General features: G+C 37.0%; 2 protein-coding genes across 2 annotated transcripts; both read right to left on the bottom strand.

Moving 5' to 3' along the window:
* Positions 1-1,332: 1,332 nt before the first annotated feature.
* On the bottom strand, positions 1,333-8,401 carry morf4l1 (mortality factor 4 like 1). The gene is made up of 12 exons (XM_067419790.1): positions 8,241-8,401; positions 7,339-7,385; positions 6,920-6,987; positions 6,716-6,802; positions 6,485-6,565; positions 6,326-6,351; positions 5,983-6,071; positions 5,299-5,400; positions 2,927-3,015; positions 2,600-2,772; positions 1,853-1,937; positions 1,333-1,777 (listed from the first exon to the last, which is right to left on the bottom strand). The coding sequence occupies exons 1-12, from the start codon at positions 8,278-8,280 to the stop codon at positions 1,693-1,695; spliced, it is 972 nt and encodes a 323-aa protein (XP_067275891.1). The 5' UTR covers positions 8,281-8,401; the 3' UTR covers positions 1,333-1,692.
* Positions 8,402-12,671: 4,270 nt separating this feature from the next.
* On the bottom strand, positions 12,672-15,850 carry rxfp3.3a3 (relaxin family peptide receptor 3.3a3). The gene is made up of 3 exons (XM_067419442.1): positions 15,567-15,850; positions 13,838-13,853; positions 12,672-13,462 (listed from the first exon to the last, which is right to left on the bottom strand). The coding sequence occupies exons 1-3, from the start codon at positions 15,756-15,758 to the stop codon at positions 12,672-12,674; spliced, it is 999 nt and encodes a 332-aa protein (XP_067275543.1). The 5' UTR covers positions 15,759-15,850.
* Positions 15,851-17,409: the final 1,559 nt, after the last annotated feature.

Below are 17,409 nucleotides of genomic sequence, written 5' to 3'. Positions count from 1 at the left end.
AAAAACGGACCAATAACAATGATGCTAAACTAACTTCTGATTTTTTAATTTTTATTTAATGCATTAAACAGTGTTATGTTTAGGTTATGTTCGTTCCTGGGGGGAAATTCTGGCATTTTATTATGTTCGAATGACTCTGGGAACTCGCCAAATCAAGTTGACAAACCTGTTTCAAACATGAGCCTCTTGAAAGACCTCATTCATTCTTTAAAATATGTAAGAGCAGCCTCCCAAGCGCGTGGCCCTGTGCCAATAGTATTTCTCAAAAAGCGGTTATACAAGTGTCCTAACTGTCATCGCTGCACTATGTAAGCTACTACCTCATGCTTGACAGTGGTTTTAAAACCTTTGTAGTCTGCTGAAAAATAGTATACAAACCATCTGTGTAGAAAACAAGCTCTTTAATACCAAACATTTACAACAGCACATCCCCTCAATCGATATTATATTTAAGTAACTATACATTTACAAATTTAACCCTAAACCCAGCTAACAATTTTAGGTTATAAGAACGTTCCCCTAACGTTCCCATTAAGTTCTAAAAACGTTTTTGAACGTTCTAGGAACGTTGAAATGTCCAGTTTGTGGAACGTTGTATTAACGTTCCCATTAGGTTCTAAGAACGTTAAATAACGTTCTTATAAGGGTGTGGAGTATGATCAAATAAAAATTTCTGTTTTCTCCTTTAATGTACTTGCTTTTGTTTATTGACATCTTATACTTTCTTAAAAAAAGCTAAAACCACTTTTATAATTGACTTTTATATTTATATTTAATACATAATTAGTTTACTAGATTTTTCTTCTGATTGTAAAAAAATAAATATATACTCGAAAATAGCATTCAAGTGTCATTAAGTTGTCTCTAGATATACAAATTATGTATCTGAAGTTTGAGAAAAAAGCTGTATGACTAATTTGTAATGACTAATACTTTTTTAATGTAGTAACGTTTTTAAAACGTTCCACTAACAATGTAAGAAAAACGTTTTATAGGTAACGTTTTTAGAACGTTACTCAACAGCAAATAACGTTGGCACAACGTTCTAATAACGTTACTGCAAGAACGTTTTTTGATAACTTTGAGAGAACTTTTAGAGAACGTTAGCCAACGTTCTGAGAACCTTCCCTGTTAGCTGGGAACAAACATCTTCCACCTCACTCAGGCCAACTATAAAAAAACAAAACAAAAAATGTGTCCACATATCATCGAATTGCTATTGTTACATAATCTTTTACAGTTCTTAACATCAAAGATATGATTCAGCTTCAAAGCTTTGATCTCTGAAAATTGGCAAGAGTTTATTTGAAGAATAAAGAAACCGAGCCAAAACTGGGAAGGACAATTTATTGACCGACATGTTTTTCCAAAAAAAAGAAAAAAAGAAAATTTAAACAAATAATGCAGCATTTCAACTATACATGACCAGGTTCTGTTTATCAATATTACATAAAACAAAAATATGGAAATCAATAAAATGGGAGCAATTGCCAGCAGCTTTTCAAAGAGATTTCATTTAATTCTTTATCTGGAATACCAGACATTATCCTTAAGAGTACTGAACCAGATGTGCCAATATCGACTGATGTTGTGAGCACTAAAATCTTCCACAAGACTGATGAATGGACTTTAAATAATAAAAATAAAATGTGGATCAGAATGTAGCACCAAACATCCTCACTGGCTTGGCCCTCAGACAGCTTTGCGATGATATTCCGGAGGTGCAACCTCATAGTCACTTGCACAGAACAGACATGATGAATTCTTCACCAAATACCTACAACAAGCACAAAAGGTTTTACATTTAAGTCAGTTATTGCCTGCAAGTAAAACAAAATCAATTTCTACTTACTTTAAAAAATCTTGCAGGTAGCTGAGAAGCAGGGCTAGACTCTTCTCGTCCAGAGGCGTGTAGGCCAGCATTGCTCCAATTCTCACTGTCAAAGGACACAAAAGAGGCCATTTCATCAAATGCTACAATTAAACATTAAACACAAAAACTAAATACTGTGAAGAATCTGCCATTACCAATAATGTAATTAAAACATTCTGTTTGATATGGCTCTTTCAGAACCATGTTCTTTGCTGTATTTCCATGATTACATTAAGCTTTGAGGATGAAATTATGAATTGTTAGTCGTTTGTAGCATTCAAAGCTGACTTTCAAAATTAAAATACTTATAACAACTGACAGTTCACTTGCTTTTAAATAGTACAATTCATTTTCAAAACACAACTAGCATTTAAAGTCTTTTTTAACTGGTCTTTTCTTCCCTATTGTGACGTACAGTATATCCAAGTGAAACGGCTTTCGACCAAGAATAATTGCAGGGCGGGACTTGATTTTGGATGGTGGGAATTGATTGGATGGTTGTGGTTTGCTATTGCTGTGATCTCATGTGAGTGACAGGTTGTACCGCCCTCATGACATCAGAGAAGAGATGTCGTTACAAGTGCGAAGGGGAAGTTATTTTGATAAAAGATGGCAAGGGCACATTCATTCAAAAAACAAAATCAAATCATTAATAATAAATACTCTAAACTATACGCCATATTAAAAAAAATGTCGATTTTGATTTCACGGTGACTAAGTACATACCAAAAAGCCTCAGCAGGTGCGGCGCCCCATAGATCTGAGACATGGGCGTATCTGGATGGTTTGCTAGGATCTCTGCATACTGCGGCCGCTCAAACTTGTAGAGGAGCTGAGTGCCCAACATGACGTTGAAGTACTCACGGATTCCAGCAACCACCTCATTCACGGCATATTCCCTAAATAAAGATCAAGTGTGTATGAAACTCTCTCTACATCCTGTGCTTTGTGAATTTCTACTACAGGTTCTATTTAAGATTCTATTTAACTCAATTTGCACAACAAAATTAATATTACAACAATGATTTCAACAAAATGGAGAAGTTTTCATACTTGTTATCACAGTTTCCTCTTGATTTCTTGTAATTTGCATAGTCCTCCAGGACAGCATCCACATTCTTTTTTGCAGGCAAGTGAAAAAGCTAAACAAAAAATAAAACCACAGATATTTTTCATAGAGCATATCTTACCAATTAGTGAAAATATCTAGGCAAATTCCAGCAAATATGACTTTGGTAAAACATATCTAATTATATTTTTCCTCTTTTTTGTTTAGTTAGTATATTTACTGCTCTAGACAGCATTTCACAGTCTAAAGGTGAAGCAAGTGATTTCTGAGAAACGTGTTGAAAGTGGATTGGACCGAGACTAGTGTTGTCATGATACCAAAATTATGACTTCGGTACGATACCAGACTAAAATACCTTGATACCGATACTAAATCGATACCACGGTAAAAAAAAAAAAAAAAAAAAAAACATAACATGAATAATATGACAACAGAATGTTTAATTTTTTTAACCAAAAATTCACTTGGCCAGCATGTTCCTGCCCTGGTTTTTGCCCATTCCCTCCTCTTATTGCTAAAATAACTACATGCAAGTGCATCGAACATCCTTACAGACATCATCATTATCAATCATGTTATCATTCACTTTCACAGTTTTTAAAAAATAAGCTAAATATGCAAATTACAAACAATATGACAAAAAAAGTACTTTATTTTTCAGCTACATTAGGTCTATTTAATAGTAGCAAGTTAAGAAAGAAATTAAATAATCAAATATAAAACTGCTTACGTAGTCTTCACTCTATAATTTAACAATACACTGATTCTTAATAAATATATTTTAGTTATTTAGCCAAGCATGTGGTGGTAATCACACAATATTAGGTCTATATTAAGACATATTAGGTCTATATTTTACATGTTTGACCATTCAAACCAAACAATAATCCGCGAAAGAACTGAATGGCGATTGCATGTTGTCTGAAAGGCGTGTGTGCGCGCTTCAGGTCAGAGTCCGGTAGCACGAGCACGTCCCGCGTCGCGCTTTTTCTTCTCATGCGCGCATATTTCTGTTGCTTTCTTTATCATGCGCTGCGCATATATATTTAACTCTTCTACTTCCAATGTTTAGTGAACGGTGGGAGCAGAGCTCTGCACAGACATCCTGACACCTGCTGTCACACATCCACGCAAATTAAGAAATACTGCTCAAGTTAGCAGTGTCCTCCTTAAAGTACCAGTACTAATAAAAGTCCATATCGGACCGTTTGTAATAGCAGAGTATCGCAATACTTTTCTAGGACCGGTATATCGTGCAACACTAACCGAGACCACAACAATACATTCGTAAGCAATCAGCAGTCCATTCAAAATGAAAGAGAAAGAGAAATGGCTGTAAGACATTACGAGATGGGTTATGATCAGGCAAGAGCTTTAGGACCCACCTTTATTTTAAAAAAGCGTTCCAGCGCTACAGGCCCAAGCGGGAAGGCCTGTAATCAAGGTGTTGTTGTTTCGGTTCCATATGTAACATTGGTTTTGCTATGTTTCACAACCAAGAGCTGTTGTTGTAATGTTAGCTATAGAGACAGGTAGGACCCACATCAAGATGTTTGGTCTGGAAACTCACCATAGAAAGGGCTCAATCCGAGGGGCGGGATAAACGGTTGTCTTTCAAACTCCCTCTGCACGCGATGGGATAGCGCTACCACCAACCAGAGCAACGACGGTGAAACAGAGCTTGTTGATAGATTAAACATTCGCCGTATCCGGTCGGCTAAACTCCGAACACATCTTCCCTTTTTAAGAATGAATTCAGTGCTGTTCTTTGTTCTTTTCTCAGAGAAAAGCTTAACTCCAAGCCTTCCAGAATCGCAGTCAAAGCTGATTCGAAAGACCGCCGCCGTTCGCCAGTTTCTGTATTTTCTAGAAGCACGCAAACGCAACTCGGCCGTCGTCATTATGGCCCCGCCCGCCGACTCTATACACGATGTGATTGGCTTGTCCAGAGTGAGGGGAATACAGCTCAGAAGGGTATTGAGAGTTCCTAGACGATACTTGCGGGCAGATTGTTTTTTTTGTAAATGTCTAATTAATTGAAATTATGAAACGCATACGTTTTTAATTTTTCTGGATAACATTTTAATGGTTTGATAGAATTAAATTACCCATGTTCACCATCTTCGCTTACTTTTCACGAATAATTATTTTGCTTTGCTTTTGCTTTTCATGATAAAGAAACATTCATCTTGCATTATGTTTGTGCCGTTAAGGGGCAGAGGGGTTTGTTTGGAGTGATTTCAACAGGGTTTCTCAGAAATCACTTGCTGCACCTTGAGTCATTATGTAATGTATCTGACAGAAGAGCAATACAGGAGTTGGATTAGGTTGAGCATAGGATGACATTTGTAGTTACCTGCTTCTGTCTAGTGATCAGGTCCCAGTCATCTACCAGCCACGGTTTTAACTCTTCAGGAATTTTTACCTTGACTTCTACTCTGTTAATGAAAGTTTCCTCCTGCACACAAAACCAGTTTGAATGTCAACAGCTTTACCTTTATCTTATGTTAAAACACACACAGTTCAAAGAGACTCTAAGGGTGGGTTGCACCAATAAGAATTAAATTAAGTGCAGTTCAAAGCTAATATATGATTTGTTGATCTGGGCTTTATTTAAAATCGAGTTGTGTTGCACCACTTCTTCATTTTAAACCCAGTTTAACAAATCAGGGATTGGAATTTAACCTGCGATTAAAACCTCCATTTTAAGTTTAGTTTTCGCCATTGACAGCAACAATGTTAATATTCAATTTCCTTCATTTATTGAACACCAGAAACTCTCTCTCTCTCTGACATAAGTAGCTCTTGCCAACAAAGGAAATAAACATGTAAAACATCAGCTGTCTTTATAAAGCGCTACATAGAAAGATTACTGATCAAGCAGGATCAAAGTTAATCACAAGAAACAAGATTTAAAGTTTGGTGCAACAGAGTTATTATATAAACCTTTATATAATCTAGATTTAAGAGTAATCCTTATTGGTGCTACCTACCCTATATATTAGCCTATTTGTTTTAAGCAGACTTTGAACTGACATACACTCTCCACAGTTGGGTCAACTCGTGCCCTCTTCTTGCGTGGGGGGTGAGGCATGTCCCCAGTGCTAGTGCCCTCTCCAGACCCTGGTGCTGAGAAGTTAACAAGGCAGATTTATTTAAGCAACAGTAATAATCCATGGCCCCAAATCCTCATTTGATAATGTCTGAATAGTATTGCATTTGCAACTATTTAACTTCTGACAAATACTAATAGGAAAACAGAATAACAGATTTGTAAGCCATCTGTGAAACTCTTTCACTGGTTATTTAATTACATTAACACAATCGAACGGTGTTGACAGGTCAAAATTACATCAGTATTTGCATATGGAAATGGAACTTACTCTTTTGCTTGTTCTTCTTGGTTTTTCTATTGAAATTAGAATTAAAAGGTCATGGTTAACTATGCATTAGTAAGCATGAGTTTACAATTTTGATAGATCTTTTTAAAAAAGTGTCCATAAAAGCACTTTGCTTCTTCCCTTAAGTAAAGTAATACTCACACATCTACATTTTTTTGCTGCACAGCAGCGATTTTCTTGCTCGGTGCGACACCCCTCATCCTTCCCTCAACATAATGGTCTCTGAAAATAAGTATGTTATGCAATAAATATTTTGTGTAGATGGCACAATGGCAGAAAATATGGATATGGAAATGTTATGTATATTAATTGGCTTTACATTTGAAAAATCAGTTTGTATCAGGAATCATTTGTTTCCAAACTATTACTCACTGGTTTGCCTTCTGAAGCTCTTTCTGTTTTTGCAGGTTACTGTCCACATATTTAAGCACACGGCTTTCAGGAACCCATTCGTCCCAACTAAAAAACACATTGAACACACAGTCTTAGAATTAACTGAGCAAACCTGTAAAAATAGCATTGCATTAGTGGAAATTACAATGGATGTTAAAGATACCACTTAATACATAGACTTACTTCTTATTCCATCCACTGTAATGAATAAAGTATTTCACTTGTTTATCCTTGATATTGATTTTCACACACTGTGAAGAGACATAAAATACATTTCTACATCCAAATTATCTTTCAGAGGAAAACAGTTCATAAGGTATTCAATAACTAAACCGTTTGAAATCATTTAACATAAAATTACATTCACTTAACACAACCAGGAAAAAAGCCACTTCATGAGAACATATCGGGATAACAAAACATCTTAAGAAATGAATACCCTATCAAAAGCATAACTCTGCCACTACAAAGCCAAAACATCAAACACACAGACTGCATTTATAGTTAAAGTTTTTAAATAAAAAGTTATTGCTACCAAAAAATATCAAACATGCTTTTGAAGGATGCACAATGGAATGAATGATACAAGCAGATAACGTTACCTTAGCTTCGTATAGCAATGGCCCATGAAAGCACAGCACTCGTTCACCTGAAATGCATCAGAAACATTAACGTGTAATTGCGTCCACTGGTAGGGTAATAAATAAAGGAGAAGCATTTAATTCTATGAAAATGTTTGAGCACGAGCAATTGTTTATGTAAATTTAAGTAAATGCATTAAAAATAAGTCAACACAAAATTATGTTTAATGTCATTTTCTTAAAACCATGATTCAGCTCATTAAAACAATTTACCTCTAAAAAACCTAAAAATAATTTTCATTTTTTTAAAAATACAATTAATTCTTGGCAGAAAACGTTTTCGCACGTTTGAATAAAATGCTACTAAGCGAAAGGTTAAGGTTTGTATACAAAGCGTTTTATTTGTTTTTGTTTTTTTAATTTTGGCTATAAACTCTCCCATATCAGTCAAATTCTCGTTTAAATACGCAAATGCTAACTTACTAACCATCGATAAGCTCATTAAAAATCGGACATTATGTTATGAAAGGCGACATATAATTCCCGCCAGGACTTCAATGCTATAACTGGAGCTTCCTGTAAACAAGGCCTGCTGGAAGCTAAAGGGCTAACATAGACAACAGCTAATGTTTTGTTTCAGAAACGCGCGATCGCGTGCATGTATAGAGGCTGTTACATATAGGAAAGCACTAACGTGCAATTATGCATGCACTTGGAAGCTGATAAACAATTCTGCACATTTTAAAATGGGCAATCAGAAGTGCTCGGCTCCTAAAAAACGGTTTTCTATTCACATCTCGCTATGCACACGCGCCATTGTGCAGTGGCAGCGCCCGCTTCCTTTGCACGGCTGAATGAGAGGATACACCGAACAACTGATGACTCCTTTAGAGGATACAACGCTTTCCTATAGGGCATCTTACCTTCTTGAAATTTAGGTTTAGGGTCCTGTTTAGGCGCCATTCACAGATTAAACAATAAAAATAGCTGGAAAATCAAATCCAGGCATTGCCAGCTCCGATTTAATTCACACAGGGTGAAGGCGTCGCGCTGCGTTTCTATGACGCACTTTTTTGGCGCCCCTGTCAGCTGACTAGAGCATCACAATTTGTTCACTGTTCTCGGCGTGTGCAGTATTTGTTTTTAATTTAAAAAAAATATATATTTTATATATTTTTTTAGATGTTTCAAGCGGCTCGTGTTTGTTTCATATGGTGTGGTCCGTTTATACTCTTCATCTTACTTTATTAAAATTGAAATAGTTCCAAATGCAGACAAAAACATGTAACGTTAGGCCTATGGCTTTTACACATAGCCGCTCTACGACCCCTTTTACGTCTATTCATGGTTTGCCTATAGAAAGATCAACAGCTCATAAATACTTAGGAATATGGTGACAATTTGGACTTTGTTTATCACTTAGATTAGGTTTTCTTTTTCGTCAAAATACCCCCCCCCCCCCCCTTTAAAAAGCAACAAAACATTTTTAGACTATGGTGATATTATTTATATGCATTTATGTCTACCTTCAAGATCCAGCTTAATCTATCTATTTAATTTGTGTTTTTGGAATAATGTGGCTATTGAAGACCTGTGCTTGTCTTGTGTTTGTGAGTATGCGAATGTATACTATTGTGGTAATGTATTGTATAACACTATGTAAACCGACTCTGAGCTTTGGAAAGGCACTTTATAAATAACTTAAATTTTTCTTCTTCTTCTTCTTCTTCTTCTTCTTCTTCTTCTTCTTCTTCTTCTTCTTCTTCTTCTTCTTCTTCTTCTTCTTCTTCTACTTCATGAATGGGGGGGGGGGGGACAGGAATTAGTGTTCTTCCACATCTTAATTACACCATGTATGAGATGAATTTGTTACTAAACACTGCTGATATATGCTAGCTGTGAAAAACTATTCCCCGGTGACGAGGCTTAAAGGCAGAGTAGGCGATCGGACCAAATGCAATGATTGGACAAACATTTTATGGTCCTCCACCTTCCACAGGCAATATACTTTTTTTCTGGAAAAAATATAAGATACCACTTAACATGGATTTCTCCATGTTAAGTGATCTCTTAGTTTTTCCCAGAGCTGTATATCCTGGCCTACAATGCCTGTCAGTGTATGTATTTCCATACCTCTGTGCACCCAGACATCACACACAGGGCTGGACTGGGGATAAAATTCGACCCTGGCAAACCCGGCCCATGAGTTCCCCGCGAATGTTTTTGCTGGGGTTGGGGCCTTAAATTGGAGTATATAAATAAAACTAGGACAAGGACAAATAATTATAGATATTAGCGAATTTGCTACAAATTCAGATAAACTTAATGTTGCTTTTTTGTCACACAGAAATGCCCTTGGCAGTTAAGCACTGATGATTTTGAGCTAGGATGCAGTAAAGTAAATTTACTTCTTTTAAATGCTGTCATCATTTACTCACTCTCGTGTCATTCCAAACCTTTATGACAGACTCAAATTATTTTATTTTATGCTACACATTAATTTAGGTTTGGAATGACATTAGGGTGAGTAAATGATCACATTTTTGGGTTGAACAATCATATTTTTTCAAGAGTTAACACATCATTTAAGTAAGACATTGATCTATCTTTCATGAGGCTATAACATTTCATTAAATATATTAAAAAAAAGTTCATAAAACTTTTAAAGAGGAAAAAAAAGCTTTGTCCTTAATTCATGGGATCCAGACTTTAAAACTGTTTTATAGACTGTAGTTTAACTGTAGGCCAGTTTCATTTAAATGTAAGATCATGGTAGTCACAGGGTAAAAAACATAGACTGTAAAAACCTATGGCTATATGGTTTCTAAAACTATATTAAATACATATATAATAAACTATTATATTTGTAAGTAAAAACAAAATGTAAACACCTGTAGAAAATATGAAAACAGCCTCTATAAAAGTAATTTATATTCTGCAATATTAATTTAAGTAATATAGCAACATTTTTAATAAATGTTTCTTCCAAAACACCATATTTCTTCGCTGTTAGCTGCTAGGTAAATTGTGGTTATGTTAAAGTGAAGCGTTTGTGTGTTGCCGTTTTCCACTTTACCTCGTCATGAATACATGCTCGCGGCTGTTTTCAGCTGATTCAACACAGAACCTGAAATGTTTCCATATCAAACGACTGTATAAAACAAAATTCGGAGTCAAAGTGCCGTATAGAGCAGCATTTAAATGCAGCGTACGTTCGTCAGCGGCTGCGCTGTGCGGATATTCGCCTTTGCAGTTCCATGCGCTCCAATACTAATAAATAAATAAATAGAAAAAAAGCGCCTAATATGGAGGGGAGGTCTCTCTCGCTCCGGCTTGTCAATTCAGAAGACAAACCAATGGGCCGCTGTCGCTGCATGTTATCAGTGATACAAAAAAAAAAAAAAAAATTTAAACACTACTGGCCCCAAAGTGCGTCGGCCCACCAGGCAAATGCCCGGTATGCCACCAGTCCAGCCCTGATCACACATCATCAGCACGTTAGACAGACGTCAGTCACAGAGCTCCACAAACAAAACAGCCACCTTTAAAAGTTCATCCTCAATCTAAACAACAAGTGTATGCTGCATTCACGCCATAACTTCTGTCATTTGGAAGAGATGGAAACCTGTGATGTTACTCAGAGCAGTTTGTGACTCGAATTTATGTGTTTAAATGGCAACACTATCAACGGCAAAATGAATCTGCAGCAGTCATGTGGTACAGGTCAGAGCTCTTTAAGTTGTATATGTTCAGTATGAATGTGCTTTGAGACATGAGGTAGTTTAACACCGTCTCTCGTCTTGTGATGCTTTGCAAACTGCTGTGCGCTCATGTGTTTTAAAGGAGGCGTGCCTTTGGGTGGGCGGTCATGCTTTCAAAGCTAACCTACTAACCACTCTGAAAATACGGAGCACCTGAAGTTACGGAGTGTGGCGGTGGGGAAAAATAAGAGATATAAGAGGGAAAATAATAAGTCAATTATTTAGCATTTTCTCACAAATGTTTTGCAAAGCGTTTTGAACTCTGATTCTATTCAAAATGGAAGCAACTACGTTCTCATCTCTGAACACAAAACTAGCGAACCAATAGATGAATTATTTACAAGAACAACAGTCAAACAATTATAGCTGTAATATAGCTGATGCAAATCCAATTTAGTGGACAGATGATTAATCAGAATGCCCTCCCAATCTAAAATCAGTGCTTGGAAAATGTAACAATATGATTCATTACTTGGTGCTACAATTATTTATTACTTGCAAGAGTCTCCTAGGATTGAAGGAATGGATGGATATTCAGGAAGATTTGGCATTTCTGACTAGCTGTCGGCCATCTTGGTTTGGAGGGAAAAAAATACAACATACAACAACTTGCCACTAGTGATAATGTATAGGGTGATGCACTTTTGCCATCAAAAAACAAACAAACAAAAACATGCACTGAATATCTAAGAAAATGCTTTTAGAATAGATGTCTTTACTACACAACACATTTGTATGTTCACAGATCTCTTATGTCAGATAATGGTCACATTGACATGAAGGTAATCAAATTAATATTAATATTTCAGTGTTCAATTGTTTTATTTTGATTGTTTTTATTGTCATATTTAATTTGACACTTTTATTAACTTTATCATTATCTTTTAATTCATCATTACAAAGAATTAAACATTTCTTCTTAAATATTTTCTTTTACACAATAATCCTATTCAAATGTAAGTGATAAACAAGTTAGGTCAAACGTAATCTAAAGGTAATAAAAAAGCAGTCCGAATAGATTAGGTACCCAAAATATCTAGATTATGTTGCTACAATTTATGTTAGCTAACTACAATTGCTAACTACAATTTTCATAATGTAATTTGTAATCAGTACAGACTACAATTTGCAAGTAATTTACCCAGCAGTGCATATGTGTGAAATTATGGTCAGAAGTGTAGGCTACTGTACATCAATAATGATTTATACAAATTATGACAACCTTTATCAATTCATATGATTTAGTGTTTGTAAATTGCTCTGTTGTTTTAATTGTAATTGTCAAAACTTTACATTTTAACAAAAGATGAATTCATGTTTAAATAAGATGGACAAAACAACAATAAATTACTAGCAATAATACATTACAGTGTGGTCTCTAAAGAACCCAACAATAATTATTATATTCAAATAAACTTATTGGTAATAATAGATTCATATTGCGTCGTTTTATAAGAATGATTTAGCTAATTGTCAAAAACAGAGCTAATTAAACATCAGCATAACATATTATTGACATTTTAATATCGATGCATTGTGCCGCATCTCGTTTTACGCATACCTCTTAGATTTCTGAAAATACCTCTTTAATAATCAAGGGGCAATATTTGACAAACAATTTTTTACTTTCTGTCTGAATGTCCTTCTCGTAAGACAATATATGAAAGGATTTAAGCAACTATTAGTATGAGCTAAGCAAACAGTAACGGGGAATACATAAGTATGGGCAATATAATAAGCCTCATCCCAGTGAATCACGTTTAACTTGACCAGCACACCCCAAAATGTAATTGCGTGGTTCGGCATCCAGCAAAGAAAGAATGAAAGAACCACAACTGTGATTGATTTGGTGACATGAATCCTGCGCTTTGAATGAATGCTATTCAGATTTCGCTTTTTCACAAATCTCAGAAGCAGCAAATAGGACACGGAAAGGATCAACATGGGCAGAATAAAAGCAACCAGTATTTTTTGCAAATGATATAAGGCCAGCCAGTACTGTCCGGCAGGAAATTTTAGTAAACAGAGATTCTCTCCAGCCACGTTTGTCACAGTGGAGAAAATGGATGTTGGCACGGTGGCGACTGTAGCAACGACCCACAAAAACGCGCAAACCCATTTGATAGTGCGTGATGCCGGTGGACGGACCCTGTTCTTGGTGGCTGAAGCCACGGAGCAGTATCGAGTGATGCCCATGGCAGTGAGGAAGAACACGCTGGCGTACATGTTCATCACAGTGACGGACAGTATGATTCTGCACATGGCGTCTCCAAACGGCCAGCTGAAATCCAGAGCGGTATCCACCGCCCAAAACGGTAATGTCAGAACGAACTGAATGTCCGTAACAGCTAAATGAATGATGAACACATTAATGGTGGGGCTCTGTTTGCAGAGATGGGCATAAATACATGGAAATGTATTTAAAATACAAATACAAAATACTGTGTGGAAAAATGTATTTAAATACAAATACAAAATACTGTGTGGAAAAATGTATTTAAATACAAATACAGTATTTTGTATTTTGAAAATACACCAAATACATGTGAAATTGGCAATTCAGTGAAGGTATCCATCTTAGGCTGTAATCTATCTGGGCCTATTCTGAATGCCAAAAAGCATTTAGATGTGTGCAACTGCTTAGAAACTTTCGTTTTCAATTTGAATTTGAATTTCCTTTAGCGGCAGTTATAATAACACAAATTACGTCAATAACTCATTCGCCCTCACTTCTTTTTCCACTCCAACATTCCAATTATTCCTGCCCACTAAAAGCTGCACAGATATATGTGCTTACCCCGATAGGCCTATCTATGTAAATGATTGAGAAAAAGTTCCATCGATTCACATTTTATATTATTGCTACGAATCTACGATATGTATTGTCGTATGATATCACTCATCCCTAACATGCAGTAACGTTAATACTTCAAACACATTTGACAAGCTACTTTAATCAACAAGTAGAATTGACCATGACATCCTCACCTTATTCCAACAATTTTGTAAAGTTGCCGATCCAAGGCTGGGTTGTACTAGCCTAGAAATCTAGACGCACCCTAGCGGCAGCAAATCTAATCTGCCACGAGTGCCGTCTAGCAACTCTCAATACACTTCTGAGCTGTAAAAACCAAACTCTGGTCGGGCCAATCACATCGTGTATAGAGTCGGTGGGCGGGGCTTAACATAATGACAGCAGAGTTGCGTTTGCGTCAGTGTTGCCAACTTGGCGACTTTGTCGCTATATTTAGCGGCTTTTCAGACCCCTCTAGCGACTTATTTTCAAAAAAGCGACTAGCGACAAATCTAGTGACTTTTTGGACAAACTTCAGCTACTTTAGTTTACAAATGTCGCCAGTACTGTCCTGCGAGCGCGAGGTCTTTTTTCCCCTCTGCCGTCACACACACCTCTCTCTGCGTCTGCCCTGTTCAGTGATTGGCTGAGGGGAGCTGCTCACGCCTACAGACAGCAGCTGACAGACGTGAATGAGCGAGCTACACATGAGCACACAAGGTTGCCATCGATTTCTCACTTAATGTTATCTGCTTCTTTTGTTTTATATTTGAATAAAATAGTTATGATGAGTTCCATCTCTTGTGCTTATCACTTATATTACTCACTGTACAGAGCTTTAGTTCATTCAGTTTCTCAATTCAGATTTTACACATATAATTTTTTTTGTAATTCACTATATCATATATTGTATGACAAAAATGTATAGGAAATGAAAACATTTATTGGACAGTCGGCTGTATTATATTATTGTAAAATATAGTAAATGAGCACGGATTAGGAGAGAAAAAACGTCAGGCAGACTGAACGCAAGGACGGCGTGATGACGTCACTAATATGCTAATTAACGCATGACGTCATCTAGCGACATTTAGCGATTTTTTTGGGCAGGCTTTAGCTACTTTCCTTGGAAAATAGTTGGCAACACTGGTTTGCGTGCTCCTAGTAAACACAGACGCGAACACACGAAGATGTGTTCAGAGTTTTGCTGACTGGATACGGCGAATGTTTAATCTATCAGCGAGCTCTGCTTCACCTTCGTTGCTCTGGTTGGTGTAGCGCTATCCTATCGCGTGCAGAGGGAGTTTGAAAGACAACCGTTTATCCGCCCCTCGGATTGAGCTGTTAATGGTGAGTTTCCAGACCAAACATCTTGATGTGGGTCTGGCTTGTCAGGCTAGGGCTGTACAGCTGCGGCTCACCTGAATGAATGTTGGGGGGAGGGGCGTGTCTGGTCTGAACTAGTAGATGCATGAAAACAGCTCCTGATAAAGAGGTTGCCTGGCTCAAAGTATTTTGAGTATTTTGAAAATACAAAAATACTCATCTTAAATGTATTTAAATACAAATTACATTCGATTTTTTCCAAAGGCTTTAAAATACAAAATACAAAATAGTATTTTGTATTTCAAATACGTATTTTAAATACATGTATTTGAAATACTGCCCATCCCTGTCTGTTTGCAGTGTTTCACTCTCATGGTGAGGAGGACGAGCGAATTCCCAACTAAGCCTATTGCGCACACGAGAATGTATATCACGGAGATCATGATCCTCAAGACCGGACTCCTGTCCGCGGTCACGTCTATGTCCTCCAGATTACCAAATGTGACACGACCCTGAAGGGTTCGGTTAAACACCCTGCTGCTGTTGAAAGTGTCACCCATAGTTAAGCATCCAATGGCGCGTTCCACCTGCGACCTGCGCGCGCGCTGCGCTCAGCCAGTGTTCAGTTGTGTTGAAGAGGTTCCCTCAGCGGTTTCCCCTCCAGCCGTGCGCTTCTAATATATCCAGAGGTACACGCGCATTGGTATTACGCGCAAAGATTGGCTAGAGACTGGCCCAGTCACTCAGGGTGGGAATTATTGGGCTTTGATTCCTTGGGAACACGGAAAGGGAGACTCGCAATTGCTAGTTCTTTTTTCAGTTACTATCTCCCAATTCTGACTTTAAATTGTCTTGAGAAAGATGGTCAAATCTTGTACTCATCAAGATCAAAAGTGACCGCAATGGAAACAAACTAGTGGAAGCGTGTGGTACTGCTCCGAAACAAAATCCTGCTAAAAGTTCATTTTTTGAGATATCAAGCGAATTTTAAACATAACTTGTTTAGATTTATGGCTTTAATTTTCATTAAAATATGTGTTTTAATGTAGCCTAAAACATGTTTTGGAAATATATAGCCAATACATCATATAACATTTGAAAATAAGTTTTGTGCATTTTTCATAATAAACAAACTTCTATTATTATTTTTATTTCACTTAAATTATATGTTAAGGGAAATTAAAAAATATATATATATTTTATACTTACAATTTTAAAGGCCATGCAATTCTTAATTAGATAAACCTTCTATATTAGTTTCTTTTTGCTCAGACAGGGATTTTAGGTCAGAATGTCCACTCTGTTAAATCAGTGGACACAGAGTGTACGTAGTGATTGTAAAAGTAAAGTATGTTTAAAGTTGAATAAGTACTGTATTTAAAGTTCTTTGACAATGTTTTACATTTTGTTTCCCATCTAAATCTAGTTCAAAACTGAAGCAAATCATCCATCCATTCTTAATACCACTTATCCACCCTGTTAAGCATTTTTACAATAATATCATAAAATCAACAAAAATGAAAAGTACACTATATTGGGATTTTTTGACTATTCTTCTAGAAGTGCATTTGTGAGGTCAGGCACTCATGTTGGACAAGAAGGTCAGGCTCGCAGTCTCTGCTCTAATTAATCCCAAAGGTGTTCTTTCATAGCCTGACAAGCCAGACCCACATCAAGATGTTTGGTCTGGAAACTCACCATAGACAGGGCTCAATCTGAGGGGTGGGATAAACGGTTGTCTTTCAAACTCCCTCTGCACGCGATAGGATAGCGCTACACCAACCAGAGTAATGAAGGTTAAGCGGAGCTCATCGATAGATTAAACATTCGCTGTATCCGGTCGGCAAAACTCCGAACACATCTTCCCTTTTTAAGAATGACTTCAGTGCCGTTCTTTGTTCTTTTCTCAGAGAAAAGCTTAACTCAAAGTCTTCCAGTCGTGGTCAAAGCTGATTCCAATGACCGCCGTTCCCCAGCTTCTGTGTTGACTAGAAGCATGCAAGCACAACTCTGGCGTCATTATGTTAAGCCCCGCCCACTGACTCTATACACGATGTGATTGGCCCGTCAAGAGCTTGGCGTTTACAGCTCAGAAGTGTATTGAGAGTTGCTAGACGACACTGCAGGCAGATTAGATTTGCTGCCACTAGGGTGCGTCTAGATTTCTAGGCTAGGCTCGGAAGGGGCCGTCCATAAACTGTTCTCACAAAG

This window comes from Pseudorasbora parva, chromosome 16 (assembly GCF_024679245.1).
Source record: "Pseudorasbora parva isolate DD20220531a chromosome 16, ASM2467924v1, whole genome shotgun sequence".
Lineage (NCBI taxonomy): Eukaryota > Metazoa > Chordata > Actinopteri > Cypriniformes > Gobionidae > Pseudorasbora > Pseudorasbora parva.
This window is presented reverse-complemented; position numbering and strand designations above follow the sequence as displayed.

Bases quoted from the DNA above. Each gene is read 5' to 3' on its own strand.
- morf4l1 (XM_067419790.1), bottom strand. From the start codon at position 8,280: ATGGCGCCTAAACAGGACCCTAAACCTAAATTTCAAGAAG. The intron at 6,803-6,919 runs GTAAGTCTATGT...TGTGTTTTTTAG, and splicing joins TACAGTGGATGGAATAAGAA to TTGGGACGAATGGGTTCCTG. The intron at 6,352-6,484 runs GTGAGTATTACT...TAATTTCAATAG, and splicing joins CAGCAAAAAAATGTAGATGT to AAAAACCAAGAAGAACAAGC.
- rxfp3.3a3 (XM_067419442.1), bottom strand. From the start codon at position 15,758: ATGGGTGACACTTTCAACAGCAGCAGGGTGTTTAACCGAACCCTTCAG.